Consider the following 20,026-nt stretch of genomic DNA (forward strand, 5'->3'; position numbering starts at 1 on the left):
TATATTTGATTGGTTAAAAATATTATTTTAATTCAAATCATTTCATAAGGATACAAGAAAAAAAAATTGAAAACCATATAACTTGGAATCTTTCTGCATGTGGTAGGTCTATATATACTTGTAGTTAAAAGAGAATTTGACATTATAATCGATTTAGTCATTTTTTTCAAAATATTTTTAATAAATACCTCTTCGTGATTTATGTTATGTGGGTAAATTTCATCCTCCCTTATTAGTTAACCTCATTAAATTTTTTAAATTTTAATTTATCACAAAAAACTAAATTTTAGTTTATTAATAATAAAATTTATTAAAATAAATACTAAAAACATATTAAATTTAGCAATGAATTTTACTTTTAAAAATATGAAATTTGTTACTATAAATTTATATTAATAATATAAAATTATTATATATTACTACTATAGTAAATTTTTTTTATCAATGAATACAATTTTCTTTGTGTTTATTTTTTTATAAATTATTAATAATAATTATTTATATTATCGCTGTGTATTGATTTTTATAATGGCAAAATTACTATTATTATAAAATTTTTTAAAATTAATGATTAGAAAAATTCCATCCTTTTTCCATTTTTTAATTGCACCTTAATTTTTTTTATGATTTATCAACTAAATTCTATATTTTTATATTTATTTCAATTACATTCTCCATTAAATTTTTTAATTAAAAACTAATAAAATTATCATATTATTTAATATGTTATTGTCACGTCATTCTACTACATCAAAGCAAAATTTAAGTATAATTGATTGCAACTTAATAGATCGGATTTAATTGATAATTTTTAAAATTTGAAGTGTAACTATAAACTTTTTTAAAGATTAGAATTTTTTTTATTATTTCTCTTACAATTAAAATTAATAATATTAAAAAATAATTTTTAGTATTATTATAAATTTTTTAATTTTATTAATGATTTAGTATATTAATTTTATTTTAATTTAATTATAATTAAATCATACTAATAATTTAAAAAAAATGCATAAATAACGATATAGTTGAAAGTAAAAAGCATAAATAACGATATAGTTGAAAGTAAAAAAATATTATTTTAAAAAATAATATAACTATTTTATTATTTTATATTCTTAAAATAAATTATATTAAATATAATTTTAAATCAATTTTATATTTCACTGGTTCTAAGCAATTCATTATATTCACTCTCTTCACACCTATTATCATCTCACTTTTTTGCAAATCTAGTTAATTAGAGTATAATTTTATTTTTCAATCATATTATATATTATAAAATATAATTAATATATATTATTGATTATATATATTTTTTTAAATTATGAAGATAATTAATACGGATACAAAAAAATTAGGTTGTGAATTAATTTGGATTAAATTAAAATAGTACATCTTGATAAAATTAAGAAATTTATAATAATAATAATAATAATCATGTGAATTATTTTTTTAATATTATAAATTTTAATTTTAAGAAAAATATTTAAAAAAATCTTAATTTTTAAAAAATTTTACGATTACACTGTAAACTTTAAAAATTTACTAATTAAATTCTGACGTTGTAAGCAATAACCAATTGTATTTGGATTTTGCTGATGTGGCAGAGTGATGTACTAATAACATGATAAATTTATGGCAATTTCATTAGATTTTAATGAAAAATTTAATAATAAGGTGTAATTAAAATAAATATAAAAATGTGAAATTTAATTGATAAATTATAAAAAAAAAGAGTGCACTTGAAAAAATGATCATTATCTCAAATTTTTAACTATTAATTTTAATATTTATTATTGTACAAATTTGTTGAAATAAAAATTAATCACTGAACATTTTATTAATCGAATTATATGTTTAATGAATCACCCAAAGCAATTTTTCTCTCTTCTTGATTTTTTTATGGGTGAAATAAAAAATGTGAATAAGGAAAAGGACATTATTTATATTTTTAAAGAGTTAAATATGATTAATATAAAATATTTTACATAGTTAATTGAATCAAAATGTATTTCAATAATTTTATAATTAGAAAAAGAATAAATAAAATAAATAACCAAAGTAATTTAATAAACTTAATAAGATTTAATGATAAGTTGCACGACTATGGCAAGTGGCAACTGGTGAAACTAAACCCTAGCTTGTACCGAAAATGCTGGTCCTTATATAGTGAGAGAGCCATAGAGAAGTGCTTACATACGAAGAAGACGCATCACGGATGGCCATAATTTTCAAAACCGAAAAGACTTTTTTTTTTCTTCTTTTTTTTCTGTTCCATTTTTGTAATAATTAATGGTTGATCAGTGGAGGTGGAGGGTCCAAGAAAGTGAAAGATGCATATGCTTTAAGTGCTGATTATATTATATATGCAATATTCTACAGTAGCTTATTGTGTTATTATAACTCCGAGTCATATCATATCATGGTACACGCTTGTTCAATTTTATCAAAATAATTAAATTTTAGTTTTTTAGCAAAATCGGCTCTCAGCATGACTGTTCAACCAATATGTCGAGCGCATCTTAGGTCAAACAAGGACAGGCAGAAAGCATTAGTTAATTCTGTGTAGGAAAAACCAAAAGAAGAAATTACACTTACAATTCTTTAACAAGTCAACATGAACATGATTTTCCCCTCAAAAAAGAGTTCATTAGGACAAGCAAATAATAATAATAAAAAAGGAAGAAAAATTAAGAAGCAGAAGCAAATGGGTGTCACAAGCAACCGTTCTTACAGTCGTAAGAAAGCACTACCTCAAACTCATTATTTGTTTGGAGATTTGGGCAGTTTTCACATTTAATTTGTCTTTTAAGACTTTAGCTGGTTTCGTGGAAGGTTTTATATATATGCTCTAATTAAGATTCAACTTAAGATGTCACGGTTTAAAAACTTTTTTATTTATAAATAATTAAGGAAAATTTTCCTTTTGACATAAGATGTTTTTTCCCATAATTTTCTTGTTGTGCTATTTATTTCATTAATTTTGTGTAAAAATTTATTCGGAATTCTGTGCAACTTTAATGTTACGTGTTATATTTGAACCAATACCCTATTAAAATTAGTAAAGTTTAATTTGAAAAAATCACTCAAATCAGGTTTTCCCATTCTCTCATTTGCTCGTCAAAGCACACTGAACAATTTCACTTGCAGTTAGGAATATATTAGGGACAATTTATAGGCATTGAAATAAAAAAATTTTCCATAAAGGTCACATTCTGTCCCATTGTTAATGGTTTCAAGATTTTTAAATAATTTTGAGATATTCTCAAGCAGAACTGAACCTTGATTAATAAAAAGAAGAGAATATTTTTTTTTTGTCAAACAGAAAAACGCAGCCATCCTCTTTGTCAACAAAATTCCAAGCTGTGGAAAACGACACACGCTACAGGTCACAGAAGAATCCAAAAAGAATGCACCCCATAGGGTTCCTCATGATGCAGAATTCCAAAGTCAGTGTCCTTTGAAGAGAAGGGAGAGCTAACTAGTAACCGCTAACCAAGTGTTAGCTACTTAGTGGGGTTGAAACTATACACATACAAACACTTATCATAATAACGTTGAACTATTTGAGTCCAATACGATCGTTTGTATAGTCACATAAGGGATCATTCTTCGAGATTTGTCGGTAACAGCAGGGCTTATCTTGCCACATTTGCTTCCCACAAACTTAGATATAATGATTGTCCAAATTACTTGCCCAGGTCCCATGAAGATCATATATCAGTTGACCCAGCCAACTTCCAAGTTCATAATTTGAGGACACCATTATATTATTCTTAGCTGCAATTTTAGCTTGCTAGCTCAACGGAGTCTAGAAGAAACCTAGCCACTGTATATTTGTACTGCTTTCATAGATTCGGAGTTATGCTCCATGCACAAGTGGAGAGGTACTGTACGTAACATACATTGATTATTTACAAATAAGGCAATTATAGACCCCCCTTTTCAGTTCTCAAAATAGGTCAATGCTAGATGCCTATTTACTACTTAGAGTATATATATTTTTTCCGTGGTTCATCATCCTCTCTTCATTTCAAGTTTCCACTATGTTTAATTTACTTCTTTTCTCTTTTCTATGTGATCTCTATGGTATTTAAAAATAAATGATAATTTGAATGTGATTCAAGTGAAAAAAAAAAGATATATATAACATAAGCTTGAATTTTAAATGATGAACTATTTAGATTAAACATTGGATAAAAATGTTAATATAGGTTTTTTTTTCTTCTCTTTTTAATTGAAAGTAAGTAATAAATATATATTAATAAGATGTATGATGAACTGAAATTCAATAAATTTACTAGATGGAAACACATGGATAAGTAATTCGATCGAGTAAAAAAATTAATAGATTGAGATTCATTGTTGAAAATTAATAGACTCCAACACTTTAGTTTTAAGGTTTGAAGAAATAGTAAAAGTAAAAGATTTTTTAAGAAAATTAAAAATGTCGAATTTAAATTAGTTCAGAGTAAATATAATTTAATTAGATATTTATATAATTTTTTTTACAAATGTGATAAATATTTTTAGAATGAGCAGATATGGTCAAAATTAAAATTTAAATATTTTTAGAATGAGATAAATAAAATTTTTAACGGCATGCAATATGGTCAAAATTAAAATATAAAGGACGTGGTTCAGCTCTAACCTGAGGGACCAGAGCTTAGGCTTTTCATGGTTTTCTTGAGGTGAAATGGGCTTTTCGAACATCCTTGCTCGATTAAGAGATGTTTGTTTGTTAAATGGGCTGGGCGAGATGTCATTTACTACTTAGAAAGGCACTGTTTGTCTCCCACCATCAATCAAATCTCTTGAGGGATATTTCTTAAGATAATAAATAAAAAAAATCTTCAATGAAATATTTTCTTTTGTTTTCTTCCTTTTTCTTGATTAAAAAATATATTCATTTTCAATCAAATTTATTAAAATTTTGAGATGTGGGGCATAAGAAAATGGCTAGCTGAACTACCTCAAGCTGGGAATTATTAGGTGAAGAAAACACCAAATTTGCCAACTACTCATGCATGAGTGGAAGAGACCTTTAAATGTCACTCATATTAGAATTTTCTTGTCAAATCTGCTCATTTTGTAACAAACTTTCTTAAAGTAGCGCACAGGTATGCTGTTGGGATTATGCTTGAGTGGGATTATTAAATTAGTTGTACTTGTGCTGTAATAAAACCAAAGGTCATCAGTTTCAATCTGATCACATGGACTGATCCTATACCACAAGCAACGTGGCAGAATCATTGATGGATAGAGCAAACCCATTACAAATTGCCAGTTTTCAAACAAGACATAATTTTGTGCATGCCATGACATAATAACTTATTACCCTTGATATAAAGATGTCTAATCTTGTCCTCTAAGTTGAGAAATTTTTCATCATCCCTCCAATTAATTATCTTTAAATTCACTTCATTATGGGATTTGCTTTTCACCTCCCATTCAAAAAAGTTTAGGTCTGGACAATCATATTTAATTAACTCTAATAATTAATCGCTATGGATTATGACATTGCGCCAACCATAACACCGCTAAAACCCAATCTTTTTTTTATTTTAAATTAGTACAAGTAAATTAAAGTAATTATGAATGCTGCTGAGAAAGAGAGTCAACTCCACTAGTAATAAAGATATAATAACTCATAATTATATGTTGAGAAATATATATACAAAATGGTTAATGATCACCATCATCATCACCTCTTGGTCAAGTAGCTAGAGAGATGTGCTGTTAATATTAAGGGAAAATAAGCAGAAGGGCATGAAAGAGGGAGACAATAAAAGCAAGCCCATTATGGTTGATAAATAATTATGTAGGCAAAAAGGGAAGGCAAGCATGCAAACTGCAAAGCAAAGCAAAGCAAAGCAATAGCTAGCATGACCACAAAGACTCCCCAGAGTTGGCCTGATCAATTACCATGTCCAGAGTGCCTGTGATATTATTGGAAGACGAACCATATTGTCTCATTCTCATGTGAACTACCTCAGCTTGTGCAATGGCCAACTGGGTTTGCAGAGAATTAATCTGTTGCTGCAAGGATGATATTGCCCCAACACACCCATATACTGGGTCACGTACCCTTGCATTTGCTTCATACACCATCGAACTCACCGCATCACTTCGTTGGTGCTCTGGTAGTTCCTGCAAATTTTCACTATCGCTTATAACCCATAAGCTGAGATTTTTCTTTTTAAATTATGCATGGACCCACAGTGTAAAATAGTAATAGAATCTACATAAAATTAATTCATATATTTATCTTATATGTCCTTGTAAATTTAGTATACACAAAAATTACTTTACTGAAAAAAATAATTGAAAATATAACCTAATATTTTCTTATACACAGGATAAGAGAAGAGATTAATTAATAAGGCGTTGACAAACAAAATTGGCTATTAATGCAATAGTAATGCCATTGACATTATATGGTTTATGCACTGAACCTTGTAATTATTCATGAGATTAAGTGAATCTTAAGAAAAGGGTTTGAAATTAATATACTTCTAATTACTACTATTATTTTAACCCAAATCATACGGCACAGTTTTAATTAAGCATGCATTTAGAGATCTTTATTTATTCGGTGTGCTGAAGACTGAAGTTGATGTTGTATGGTGCCTTTCAAGTTAGAAATTCCTCAATCAATGATTCACCATTGGGCTTGGTGCGCACGTGCTTTTCTAACACTACTGATCAATTTTTTTACCCTTTTTTATAAAAATTAAATCTTACAAATTTTATCATGCTCTACCACTTTAATATAAATTTTTTTATAAAAAATACATATTCATTTTGTAATTTTTATTTATTTTATTTTTTTACATATATTTAAAAATATATTTTTTTTATTAATTTTCCTATTACACTCATTTTAAATACATTAATTTATCCACTTTATTTGTTTACATATATTAAAAAATATAATTTTTTTTATTAACCTTTTATTTTCATCTTAAATATATTAACCTTTATTAAATACTAAAAAATATTTTAAAAATTAAATGAAATTAAAATAATTAATTTATATATTATTATAGCCTTAAAAATGATAATAATTATAGAATAATAAAAAAATAAAAAAATATAACTTTTCTATTTTAATAAAAATAAAAAATATATATATATTAAAAATTGAATTCATTAAATTCAAAGTTAAATTATGAATTCCAATAAACTCAAATTATATATATATATATATATACACACCATGATGACATGATCGTTACGTGAGTTTTGATAACTTTATAAAATAAAGCCCCCTAAAAAAACAAGCATAAAATAAAGAAAAGGGAAGTATAAAATGTTGGACATTTGTGATATATCTCTATCGACGTAACTTCAATGTTGTTAAAGCATGAATCAACCTTCTTTTCCAAATTTATATGCAAAAATAAGAGAATTCTATGCAGATGGGTCTTAAAGTAAGACAAGGTTTGGCCCTTCATCACACTTTAATCATATTATCTCCTTTATTATCCCGATTTCACATGTGAAAAGCTACATCTTTAGTCTACGAAATTGAGGAATGTAAATCGTAAAATAGCTACTTTTGAATACAATATGGGAATTAGAACCCTATTTCTTTGTGTTGTGGGGTACCCTTTCTATCAACAGAAACTAACCACTACAACCGAAAATAAAAGGGTGCTGATCACTTGTTTACTTTTGTTTTTTTCATATATAAATATGCATTTTTTTTTTTATACATAAATTTTATCACACAGTAATATATTATATTAATGTAAAATTTGAGTATTTAATTATTTGCTAATGTAAGAAGTTTAATTAGAAATTCAAAATTTAGGTTTTTTTCATGTAAAATTATATATATATATATACATATATAAGATTCATTTGTTTTTATCGGTTAGAACAGCAATTTGCACTTGCTATATATAATGTTGTCTTGATTCCTTAGGATGCCCTTTTGTGTATTTGCATTGTTGGACCCAACGGTGCCTATGTGTACATATCCCTAGCTAATTTTAATTTATGTCTTTCTGTGGGGAGATATCATTACCCCACTTAATATGTGATATATTAATTTGTTTTTTACAACATCACAATAATTGAATTAACCCAAGAGCACTTTTTGTTGCTTTTTTTAATAAAAAAAAAAAAAAAAAAACTCTTTTACCTATAAGGAAAGAAAAACTCTATACATATAGTTTTTTTTTATATATTATACTTGATAAACAAAATAATATTGTCCCAATGAGCTTTATTCAATAATATGAAATTATTAAGTATTAAATTCGAACACCAGCTAAATCCTACTGCGGTTAAAGTAATAAAAAAAAAACCACCCCCACATAAAATCACACTATATAAAGAAAATTGCACTGTTACTCAAACAGCCATATTTTGCTTGAACATTTGACATGTTTAAAGAAAAAATTGTAGTTTTCTTAGTGTTGATTAGTATATGTGTGTTGAGAGAATTGAGAGAGAGAGGGAGAGAGCGATGGATGGAGAGATTGACCTGTAGCATTTTATTAACGTTACTTGCTCCAAAAACCTTGTGAACACTGGCAAACTTGTGAGGCTCATCGGCTGGAAAGTATGGAGCAAAGACACAATCCTGAGTACATCTACGACGGAGAAGCTTGCAAGCTGCGCAAGGCGATAGTGCACCTTGTTTTCTACCACTCTCCTTCATTCTTCGTTAAAGGTGACCATACACCTTTTGAGGAAAGAAAAAAAAAAATCTGTCCACTTCAATGGCAAAACTTTTTAATTAAGCTTACTATTTACTGTTTGTCTGAAAAAAAATGAAATAAATAAACGGGAATAGTTAAGAGACTACGAAAAAAAATTAAAACCCTAGAATCTGATATTTCACAAGAAACTGGAACAAGTTGATGAAAAGAGAAAGAGAGAGAGAGAGAAACGGTAGAGTATACGAGGAGAGAGGCGATGAGTGTTATATAGAGAAATTACAAGACAGCAAATCTTACAAGGGTCCCACTATAGAACGGCCATTAGATTTTGTTGGACAAAACATCTTTGTTAATAAGATCCTTAGGTCTCCCTCATTGTGATTTCTTCTTTCTCTTTTATATTTTATATTTTTAATTAATTCCTTTTTTTTGTTGGTTATAATAAAAAATAGCAAAATAAACTTTAGTAATTTATTATAATTTCCTTACCGACGGAAAAGTTTGATGCTAAAGAAAGAATGAACTTCGCTCATCATTACGGAATACTAATGTTCTTAATATATATAATCTCTTACATTTAAGTTTTAGATCAAGTGAAATAAAAATTAAAAAAAAAATATCAAAATATTCAATTCATTTATAGTTCATCAATTTAAATTGGAAACTAAAAATTATATATAAAATTTTAATTCTATCATTTGAATCTAAATTAAATTTAAATTCAAATTAAAAGCTTTAATTTAAAAATAACTTTAATAATGTCACTAACTGAAAATGAATTAGTAAACATGAACTTGATCGACTACATATCGATTCTCAAGCAGAGCACAGTTCATGCTTCCCTATTTTAATGATTGACAATATAAAATTTTAGACTATTATTATTACTTACTTTCTTACGGCCAGCAATACCAAAAAGTGCATTTGAAAATTAATTAAATGAAAATTTCTATTTTATTTTTAATTTTGAGATATTAATTTTATTAGTCGACTAAAATAGATTTTAATCTGTGCATTCCAGAAACAAGATTTTAATTTATGGAATTAAAGTGAAAAAAATAAATAGAAATACTAATATCTAGTTAATTTACTAAATTTAGAGTGGAATTTCGATTTGGTCATCTTCGTGTTTCATTCTTTATGCCTATTTAATTTATTTTCAATATATATATAAATCAGGTTGCTTTGTCCATATATAAGAAGAAAGGGTTGCCTGGGTATGGAAATGGCATGAGAATGGAATTCCGTGCTACACGTGTGGTTTTCATTTATTTCAATAAATTTTTTTTACTGAAATTAAAAAAAAAAAATGTAAAATATTTCTTAATTAATTAAAGAAAAAAATAAATTTATTTGTATTGAAAATAATTTCCTTTTCAAAAACAAATCATTTTCTAGTTTAGAATTTTATTAATATTCTTTCATAATCGAGGAATAATGAATTGATTTGGATTATTAAATCAGAAAAAAATGAGTTGGCTATGGGTTGTCATGATCTATATGGAATAATTATAACACTCAACTAAAAAAAAAAAAAAACAATTCATAGCTATGGGTTGTCATGATCTATATGGATTATTTGTTTGTTAATTAAAAAATAATTATATTGATTTCCATCAAATTTGAAGGATCTATTTATTTTTTTTTGAAGTCATTATTAAGAAAAATATGTTTATTAAAATTGTATTTATTTTAGTTAAGAGAAAATAAAATAAGTAAAGTTAACAGAATTGAAAAATAATAATGATTAATTAATTAGTGATTGGGCCAAACTCAATCCTTTTTAACTTCAACTCCATACTCTCTTTTTTGGGCCCTGTTATCTGTGGTGTATTTATTTTACAATAATTTATTTTTAGCACTCAATTGGCTCATGCTTTTTGTTTAGTTTGCTACTTAAAGATGAAGCTGATCCAATTCACCCAATGCTGCCAAGCTGGGTCATTGTGAAGTTATTAATTAAAATGACAAATATTAAATAATAACTCTGTACGCTTATTAATATAGTAACAAATAAAATAAATTGCAACTTATCAGCTATATCAACACTTAAATTACTAAATACTGCATAATTAGTTAAAGTTATTATTTATAAATAATTTATTATTATAGTTGACAGCTAGTTATTTTATTATTACAATTTACAAGTGTCTTGGCAAAGTATAGGAAAAATAATTAAACTAATTTATTTATAAGTTCATTTAAGTTTATAAATTTTTTTTAAAATAGATGTATAAATTTTTAAATTGAATTGTTTCCACAAATGGATTGAGTTAGGGAAGGGAGTGGATGATTGGAGTATTATTGACAAATTCCCTCCATAAATATTGAGGAAACTGATATTTCTTTAGGTAAAAGGTGAGTGAAATATGATGAGCAGGGCAGTGGAGACTACTTGACCGTACCCTTTAGATAAAACTGAGCAAGCAAGGAATTAGGTGAGAAGATATAAGGTGTGGGAGAATCAAAAAGATAAAAAAGAATGGAGGTTAACTAAATCCGGCAATTATACAATAGCAACTACTTGGAATGAGTTGAAGGAGAAAAATGGTAAAGTGAATTGGTGGAGACTGGTTTGGGGTAGGCATGTGTTTCCTAGATATGATTTTATTGTGTGGATGACTATTTTAAACAGGCTAGTTGTTAAAATTAAACTGTTTAAATGGAGGCTGGTGCCCAATGCTAAACGTAGTTTGCGCAATGATCAGTGGAGACGGTGGAACATTTATTCTTTGATTGTGACTTCTCTAGTAAGGTGTGGAGGGAAGTGCTGGAGAGATGCGAGATTAAGAGAAGCCATCTTAAGTGGAGAAGGAAAGTTAATTAGTTCACTCAAAAGGCTACTGAAAAAACCATGCTTGGTTGAGGGCTATTTCAGGGTCTGTTGTGTTGCAGATGAGTGGAGAAATCCTCCAATTTCATCTTTAGTTATATGTTTATTAGGTGCTGGAATGTTTTTGAAAATAGCCCTAGTAAATTTGTTTGACTGTTATGAAATGAGGTTTGAAATTTGAGATGGTATGTATGGAATTGTTGGATGGATGTTGTAGTGGGTTTGAGTTATTGCAAAAGAGGTAGTTGAAGGCAAGAATATTGAAATCCGCACTAGATCTGATTGTTGAGATGGATTAGTAATTGTTGTGTGTGTGTGATTTGTTGTTTCTTTGTTTGTTTTATTTTGCTTGAATACTGATAGGTTTGAGGGAGTGAGATTCTTTTGCTTTGAGAAAGTGTAGATAACACTTCTCTTAGTTGTTTCGTACAGTTTGGCTTTTTTTTTTAATAATAAATGAATATTGGCCAAAAAATAAAAAAATGTTATTCCCATTTGATCCCTATCTCTTCCAAGGCTCATACTATGTGCATGCAGTTGACCGAGGATGCATTTCGTAGACTTATAAAAAAGAAATCCTTAAAAAATCGTATAAATCTAAGAGTTTTGATTGTTGTGCATCACGAAACTTATTGGATCATTAAACTATGACTTAGTCAATATGTGATAAGTTGAGAAAATTTGAATCCCATGCATCTTCAGAAAAGCTGATTCATATCTTCATCTCATCCTTTTAATTTATTATTCACTTAATTGCCCTATCAATGATGTAATCACCAACTTTTTTTTTTTTTATTATTATCCTCTTGAATTCAAACCCGCCGAAAATATTGACATTTATCGTAATTTTTCATAGCTATACAAATTTATTAATGAAAATAAATATTAATTGTTTAAATCTTGTTAATTAATTTTAGCTGTTTTAATAATTATTAGTTATTTAGTAATTAATAATTATTTTGATAGTAATTAGTTAAATATTTTTAAAAATAAATTTTCATAATTCACACTTTTAATTATATTTAACGTTTTTTAGAATCAAAATACTAAATATTATTTTTAAAATTGTTAGCGAGACGTGAAAGCATTAATTTGAAATTTATTGAGTTTTAAATGTTATAATCATTTATTTTGCAGGAGATTTACCTGATTGTCTATTGATTTGGTGGTAAAATGACAGAATTGGTAGGTGAGTGTATATCTTGAGGAGATGGCATCTCTAATTTTATTATAAGCATGAGAAACTAAGCCCCCAGTTAATATATGTGATTTTGGTTTTATTGCCAAATTAAAATATGATTGGCAAGTTGCAAACACAACATTTGTTTGACTGAGTTTGCTAATAAAATGTTTTATTGAAATTGAACCATTACTGAGCTATTTTTGTCAAATTACATATCCAAATTGCTCAACCAAATCATGGGCACAAGTAGAATTTTTTTACTTCAGGTCCAATGTCGGAATCCAGCCTCTGCTTCTTCTTTATTTATTTATTAAATTATATAAAAAAAATTAATCGGCTGAAGATTTAATTAAATCTTGATTATAAGGATAATCAAGTGAATTAGAATCTTCAAATTATAAGTTGAGAGGACCCTCAGATACATACCATTTAAATTAATAGATTTTGTTGGATGAGAAGTCTTTGCGCACATGGTGTTTGTCAAAATATGTCCGTGGCTTTTGGGATGCCGGAGTTGATATGCAATTCCCACTTTTTAAAAGTAAGATAGGTGGACTGTTCACACAGATTGATGCGCATGCCAAGAAAAACAGAGCGAAATAACCGCCGAACAGCCGAGGCCAACTCCGGCTACTGCATATAGAGCAATTTGTTAAATTTTGTCGGATTTCTTGCTTAACTGGTCTGTTATGAACTAAGATAGAAAACATTACAATCCATCAAAGAAAAATAAATCTTGGTAACTATTGAGTTATTTAAACTGAATTTAGAAAAAATAATTCAAAAAAGATAATTGACGATCGAGAAGATATTAGTATAATTATAATTCAAAATCTTATTATATTGAAAATAATTTATTACGTAAAAGAAGACTCAAAATGAAAATAAATGCATTTTCTTCAATTCAAGACAAGGCATGGATTTTGCTTTGGAATTGGTTTAGTACCAACCACAACAGCAAGGCATCATTCCCCCCAAATAAAACTGTTTTATGAATGGTCATAAACTTTTAACTTTTAAATATTATTTATATAAAAATATATTTTTCAACAAATTTCAAAGTGGGGATTTGAAGATTACTGAAGTCATGGGCGAAGACAAGACCCATGGCTCATTAAAGGGTTATATAGCTAATTTTTATATAATAAGTCAAGCATTTTTTTAAATTAAATATTTATTATAAAATTTATGCATGATCAATTAAGATAAATATACATAATTAAAAATGAGTTCTTAATTTCAAAAAAAAAAAAATCATGTTGATCAGAGTCAAATTTCATAATAAATATTTGATTTTAAAAATGATTACATAAAAATAAAGCTTATAGCTACGTCATTTTTTATTTACATTTCACACAACTTTGAGAATAAGTTTTATCTCTAACAAAAAATTTTGGGTTAATTTAATTATTGGTAATGAGAAACATTTTAACTCCTAACCATCTTGCAAATACACTATTTCATATATATGTTGATTTGATATATTTATCAATTTTTTAAAGTAAGTTTAAAATATTTAATTTACAATAAAACTAAATCTTTATCCACATATATTTAATTTAAGTATTACCGAGATGCATAATAATTTTCTTTGATTTACTTAGTACAAAGCCATTTAAGACGAATTAAACAAAAAAAAAAAAAAAAAAGGCCAAACCATTAATCTAGCTTCACACATGACACGTAACATTCTCTACAAAAGCAAAGCGGATGGCAGATGTTAGTTCACTTGGCACTAGTATATATATAGGACATTACACTACGCTTATCGCACCACTATCAAATCAATTATACTTTAAGAAAATCTAGCTACCCATCCAATGGCACCGACTCCAAGTTTCTCCGATTCAAGCTCGTTGTTCAATTTCGTGGTCGTAGAGGGCAATGGTGTGAAGGGCCTGGTGGACACAGGCCTGTCAGAGGTTCCACAACAATATGTGCAACCCCCACAAGAAAGAATTGACAAGTTGAATGCTATCTTAAATCAGAACCCACCAATTGACTTGTCCAAACTTGATGGTCCTGATCATGACAAGGTGGTGGAGGAGATTGCTGGAGCTGCTCAGAATCTAGGTTTCTTTCAGGTGGTGAATCATGGCGTGCCTGTTGAGCTGCTTGAATCTCTCAAGAGCGCAGCTCACAAGTTCTTTAGCCAACCTCCTGAAAAGAAGGCTATCTATTGCAAGGGTGTGAGCCCCAGCTCACTGGCCACATATGGGACGAGTTTTGCACCAGAGAAAGAGAAGGCATTAGAGTGGAAAGATTACATTAGCATGATCTACACTGACGATGCTGAAGCACTTGAATTTTGGCCTAAACAATGCAAGTAAGCACTTTCTTGCTAGCTAGTATTTCCTTCTTCTTTTTTTTTTTTTGTTTTTAATTTCTTTTATTATCCGTTTAATTTTCTGGTGGAAAATTGAAGGTAAATTTTGTGGGCCAATAGTTTGGTATTAAAATATGAGATATGCAGACACCGGTTCTAGCTACCTACTTCAGCTCAAACTTAAAAATATAATTGGATTTTTTTTTATTGATAAAAATATTATTAAAATATTGTTTTCTATTTTATACTTGTTTTCATCAGGGAAGTAGCTCTCGAGTATGTAAAAACATCAACAAATATGGTGAGAAAACTAATTGAAGTTTTAATGGGAAAGCTTGGAGTGACACTAGACGATGAAAAAATGGATGCGTTAACTGGCTACAAAATGATTAACATGAACTTCTATCCAACATGCCCAAATCCTGAGCTCACCGTCGGAGTTGGTCGCCACTCAGATTTGACTGCAGTTACTGTATTGTTGCAGGATGGTATTGGTGGTCTATATGTGAAAGTGCAAGGAAACGCAGAAGCCGAGAAAAAGAGTGAGTGGATGGAGATCCCACCAATCCCCGGTGCTCTGGTCATCAACATCGGCGACACGATGCAGGTCAGACTCAGTCCGACTACATTAACCATATGATGCATGGTTACAATAAATTAGAGTATTTTTGCATGCATTAACTTTGACACATATGTATGTATAAATGCATGGTTACTGTAGATTTTGAGCAACGGAAAGTACAAAAGTGCTGAGCACAGAGTTGGTACTACGAGTACCCAGTCAAGAGTGTCAATTCCAATTTTCGTGATTCCAAAACCAACGGAGAAAATTAAACCATTTCCTCAAGTTGTGGAGAGGGATGGAGTAGCTCTTTACAAAGAGGTTGTGTTTGAAGATTACATGAAGAACTTTTTTGGCAATGCCCATGAAGGAAAGAAGTCTCTGGATTTTGCAAGGATCATTTAGTTAGCTAGTAGCTAAAGCCTCAATCCTTTCTTAAATATGTTTTATTTCATATATCGTCTCTTTGTTTATGCTTATACCCTATAATAAAGACAGAAGATTAATATAGGCAAAAAAATACAAAATTAAAAATTAAAAATGACTGATTAAATAATAAATATATATCATTTAATTTCTGTCTCTTGGCCGAGATTATTTTAATTAATATTTAAGTATGGTGTTTAGAATGCTTTTATATACGTAAATGTCTCTAAATATTATTTGTACAATTATCATCACAAAAGATAAACATATATGGTTAATTAGTGAGTAGAATTTTATTATTTCGGTGAATGAAAAAAGAAAAACCAAATATATCTTCCAATTATATATAAAATTAAGTTTTTTTATTTTGCATTTTTTTTAAATAACACAAAATATTCTAAAAAAATTATATGTAACCACATCAACATAAATTAAAACGTTTGAGTTGACCGAATTTCCATTTTTTTACTTTTGATGAAACAGATTTCAATAAGAGGCTTCAAACTCATTTTTGTGGCTGACCAAATTTTCTGTTTTTTTTTTTTTTTTTTTTTTTCCATTATTTATTGGTTGAAATATAGGTCTATTGGCCTCCACATCAGATGCTAAATTTGTAGGCCCAGTTGGCTATAGATTATAAGAGATATGTAGATATCTCTAGACAATCTCATCAATACAATTAATTAATCACCAAACCACCTACTTCATATCTAAGGAGTTGCATCTCAAATTCAAACTCAAACTCCAATAATTGAATTATTTAAAATAACAAATATTATTAAAGAATTGTTTTATTTTTGTATTTACATGGAACATCAATTAAGATGGTGAAAAAATTGCAAGAAGTTTTATGGTAAAGTTGGAAGTGGTAGCAGGGCTATGTTTGTTTTATAAAAAAAAATATTTTATTTACTTTTTAATATTTTAAAAAAATTAATTAACAGAAAAGATAGTATAATTAATATTGAAATTACTTGTCAAATATTGTTTTACTATTTTATTTCATTTAAACTTCTTATACTAAGATTAAATTATTTTCTTCGAGCAATTTTAAAAACATCTACCTACATAAAATTTCATTGTTATCTATTAGACTAAAACTGTTGAATTTATTTATTTTTCTTATATATAAATTATACTATTGTGCAGTTTTGGTCCAAATTGCTTACGGACGAAATAGTATTTGAAGAAAAAAATATATATGAATCATATTAGAGAGTGGGGTGGTTTAAAAAAAGAAAGAAGAAGAAGAAGAAAAAAGTGGAGGTTATCTACCTGCTTTGAAAATGTTACTACGCTACGCTTGCTTGTTATATAATTACGTCCACATCAATCACATTTAATTGTTTTAATAAACTTGTAATTGGTCTCTACTTCACAAAATAACTATACCTCATTTTTACTATTTCTATATTATGCCATTGCTCATATGCTTCATATTGAAAAATAAAATGGAATATTTATATTAATTTCTTTTCAATTAATTATATGTTGTTTCGAGTTTAAATATTAAATATAAAATATATTTAAAATTAAAAAAATATTTTACTATTTTTATAGGTTTTTTAATATAAATTTAAATTAGTCAGATTAATGGATTATAGTTGGGGGAGATGGGGAGAGTTTTACAGTGATACATCATACTTTTTCATGTTAAAAGAATTATGTTAGCTCCCAAAATTTCGCGCAAAGCATCGAAGAGAAATGGAAATAATAATAATAAAAAAGTCGGTCAAACTAGACTGCTAGGCAAAGAGAGCCAATTGCACAATCGACAAAAGTGGTGGTTATACACCCAAATCCCTCCACTTTGATGTTTATATATGCATCTCAAAGCTTTGCACTAATCTGCATCAAGAAAAATTTCCGCTACTCTTTCTCCAACTTTACCTTGTGAAGCAAATAATGGCTCCAAGTTTTTCTGATGATACAGATTCACTCTTCAATTTCGTTGTCCGAGATGGCTATGGTGTGAAAGGGATGGTGGACTCTGGCCTATCAAAGGTACCGCAACAATATGTACAACCCCTAGAAGAAAGAATAGACAAGCTAAAATCAATTCCTAGCGAAAATCCACCAATCGATTTGTCGAAACTAGATGGCCCAGACCATGAACAAGTGGGTGAGGAAATTGTTAGAACCGCTGAGACTCTAGGGTTTTTCCAAGTTGTGAACCATGGCGTTCCAGTTGAGCTGCTCGAGTCCTTGAAGATTGCAGCTCACAAGTTCTTTGGGCAGCCACCTGAAAAGAAGGCTATCTATCTCAAGGGTGTGAGTCCTAGCCCTTTGGTGAAGTATGGGACAAGTTTCGTGCCTGACAAGGAGACGGCATTGGAGTGGAAAGACTATATCAGCATGCTTTATACTAATGATTCTGAAGCACTTGAAGTTTGGCCTCAAGAATGCAAGTAAGCTCTTTCCTTCTCTTTCTTTATTTACTTAACTTTCATCAAAATTAAAACCCTTTAACTTATTTTTATTTTTTAAATTATACTGTTGGACATTAATGATTTGTAGAAAAAAATTGTATAGACTTGATTCACATTGAATTCAAAACATAAATATACAATGAAATTAATTAAAAAATTAAGTAAGATATATATCTTAGAACTGAAAAAGTTAGACGTTAATCTGATTGTAAATGTTGCATCAGAAAGAAGCAAGAGGCCTTAGCGTAATAAGATATTATGTACTCCTAAAAAAATATCTTAACGCAATTTGGCCATCCGATTCTGGTATATTTATTTAATTATTTTTTATACTGTTTTATATTGAAGGAATCCTCTTACTTAATTTTCAGGGATGTTGCACTGGAATATCTAAGAACATCAATGAAGATGGTGAAAACTATATTAAAAATTCTGATCGAAAAACTTGGAGTAACAGTGGAAGATGAAAAAATTGATGCACTAACTGGTTTGAAGATGGTTAACATGAACTTCTATCCGACGTGTCCAAATCCAGAGCTTACTGTCGGAGTCGGACGCCACTCTGATATGGGCACTCTCACTGTGTTGCTGCAAGATGAAATCGGCGGTCTCTATGTCAAAGTTGAAGAAACCATTGATGGCAAGCAAAAAGAAGAGTGGTTGGAGATCCCACCTGTTCCTGGTGCTTTGGTCATCAATGTCGGTGACACGTTGCAGGTTATAAAATCAAAACTTCTATCATCATAATAAATTAATTTATTATAAGTTGTATTCATTGATTTGGTCAAATATAAAGTATTCAATTTCACACAAGAAAAGGTTCTTTTATTATTATTTGACTTTATAATTAAAACTCTGGCAAATAAGATATTAAGTATTCAATCTATGACATTTTTATTTATTTATTTATTTGGGTTAGATACTAAGCAATGGAAAGTATAAGAGTGCTGAACACAGGGTGCGTACAACAAGTGAGAAATCTCGAGTGTCGATCCCCATTTTTACCATCCCAAAACCAACAGAAAAGATTGGACCATTGGCGCAGCTTGTGGAACGTGACGGCGTGGCTCTGTATAAAGAGGTCGTGTTTGGAGATTACATGAACAATTTCTTCGGCAATGCCCATGAAGGAAAGAAGTCTCTTGATTTTGCAAAAATCAACTAGATTTCTATCTTGTCAAATGCCTTCTTCTTCTTCTTCTAGCACCAAGTGTGGACTTCGTAATTGAAAAATAAATCTACATCAAGTTTATGTATTATGGATCTGAAGTCATCGTTTGTGTATTTTATGTGATACCTAATTCTGAAACATTGGTACAAAACCTAATTCCTGAGGCTGTTCCTTCTTTTTAAAAAAAATATATTTTATTAATTTGACTCTATTTAAAGTTAAATCATACATGTTGTCAACTGGAATACCGCAATTATGCATTACTCAACTCAACTAATTAAGCATGAGAATTTGGAGTTGGGTGCATTGATTTTCTATTCCTCATCATAAGTAGCATGTTCTTTGATGATAATTTGTTGATCGGCAGATATGAAGCACAGCACTATGAAAATGATATAAGGTATTAGCAAAAGCTGTCTATGTT

The 20,026-nt window shown here is 28.7% G+C and overlaps 3 protein-coding genes across 3 annotated transcripts; 2 read left to right on the plus strand and 1 right to left on the minus strand.

Moving 5' to 3' along the window:
* Positions 1-5,629: 5,629 nt before the first annotated feature.
* Positions 5,630-8,905, minus strand: LOC110630844 (LOB domain-containing protein 4). Its single transcript, XM_021778450.2, has 2 exons — positions 8,495-8,905; positions 5,630-6,150 (listed from the first exon to the last, which is right to left on the minus strand). The coding sequence occupies exons 1-2, from the start codon at positions 8,669-8,671 to the stop codon at positions 5,881-5,883; spliced, it is 447 nt and encodes a 148-aa protein (XP_021634142.1). The 5' UTR covers positions 8,672-8,905; the 3' UTR covers positions 5,630-5,880.
* Positions 8,906-14,443: 5,538 nt separating this feature from the next.
* Positions 14,444-16,081, plus strand: LOC110630845 (scopoletin 8-hydroxylase). Its single transcript, XM_021778451.2, has 3 exons — positions 14,444-15,014; positions 15,276-15,621; positions 15,736-16,081. The coding sequence occupies exons 1-3, from the start codon at positions 14,509-14,511 to the stop codon at positions 15,979-15,981; spliced, it is 1,098 nt and encodes a 365-aa protein (XP_021634143.2). The 5' UTR covers positions 14,444-14,508; the 3' UTR covers positions 15,982-16,081.
* A 1,702-nt stretch (positions 16,082-17,783) lies between these two features.
* LOC122721679 (scopoletin 8-hydroxylase-like) lies at positions 17,784-19,768 on the plus strand. The gene is made up of 3 exons (XM_043950043.1): positions 17,784-18,410; positions 18,803-19,148; positions 19,351-19,768. The coding sequence occupies exons 1-3, from the start codon at positions 17,908-17,910 to the stop codon at positions 19,594-19,596; spliced, it is 1,095 nt and encodes a 364-aa protein (XP_043805978.1). The 5' UTR covers positions 17,784-17,907; the 3' UTR covers positions 19,597-19,768.
* The last annotated feature ends 258 nt before the right edge of the window (positions 19,769-20,026 follow it).

Source organism: Manihot esculenta, chromosome 14 (assembly GCF_001659605.2).
Source record: "Manihot esculenta cultivar AM560-2 chromosome 14, M.esculenta_v8, whole genome shotgun sequence".
NCBI lineage: Eukaryota > Viridiplantae > Streptophyta > Magnoliopsida > Malpighiales > Euphorbiaceae > Manihot > Manihot esculenta.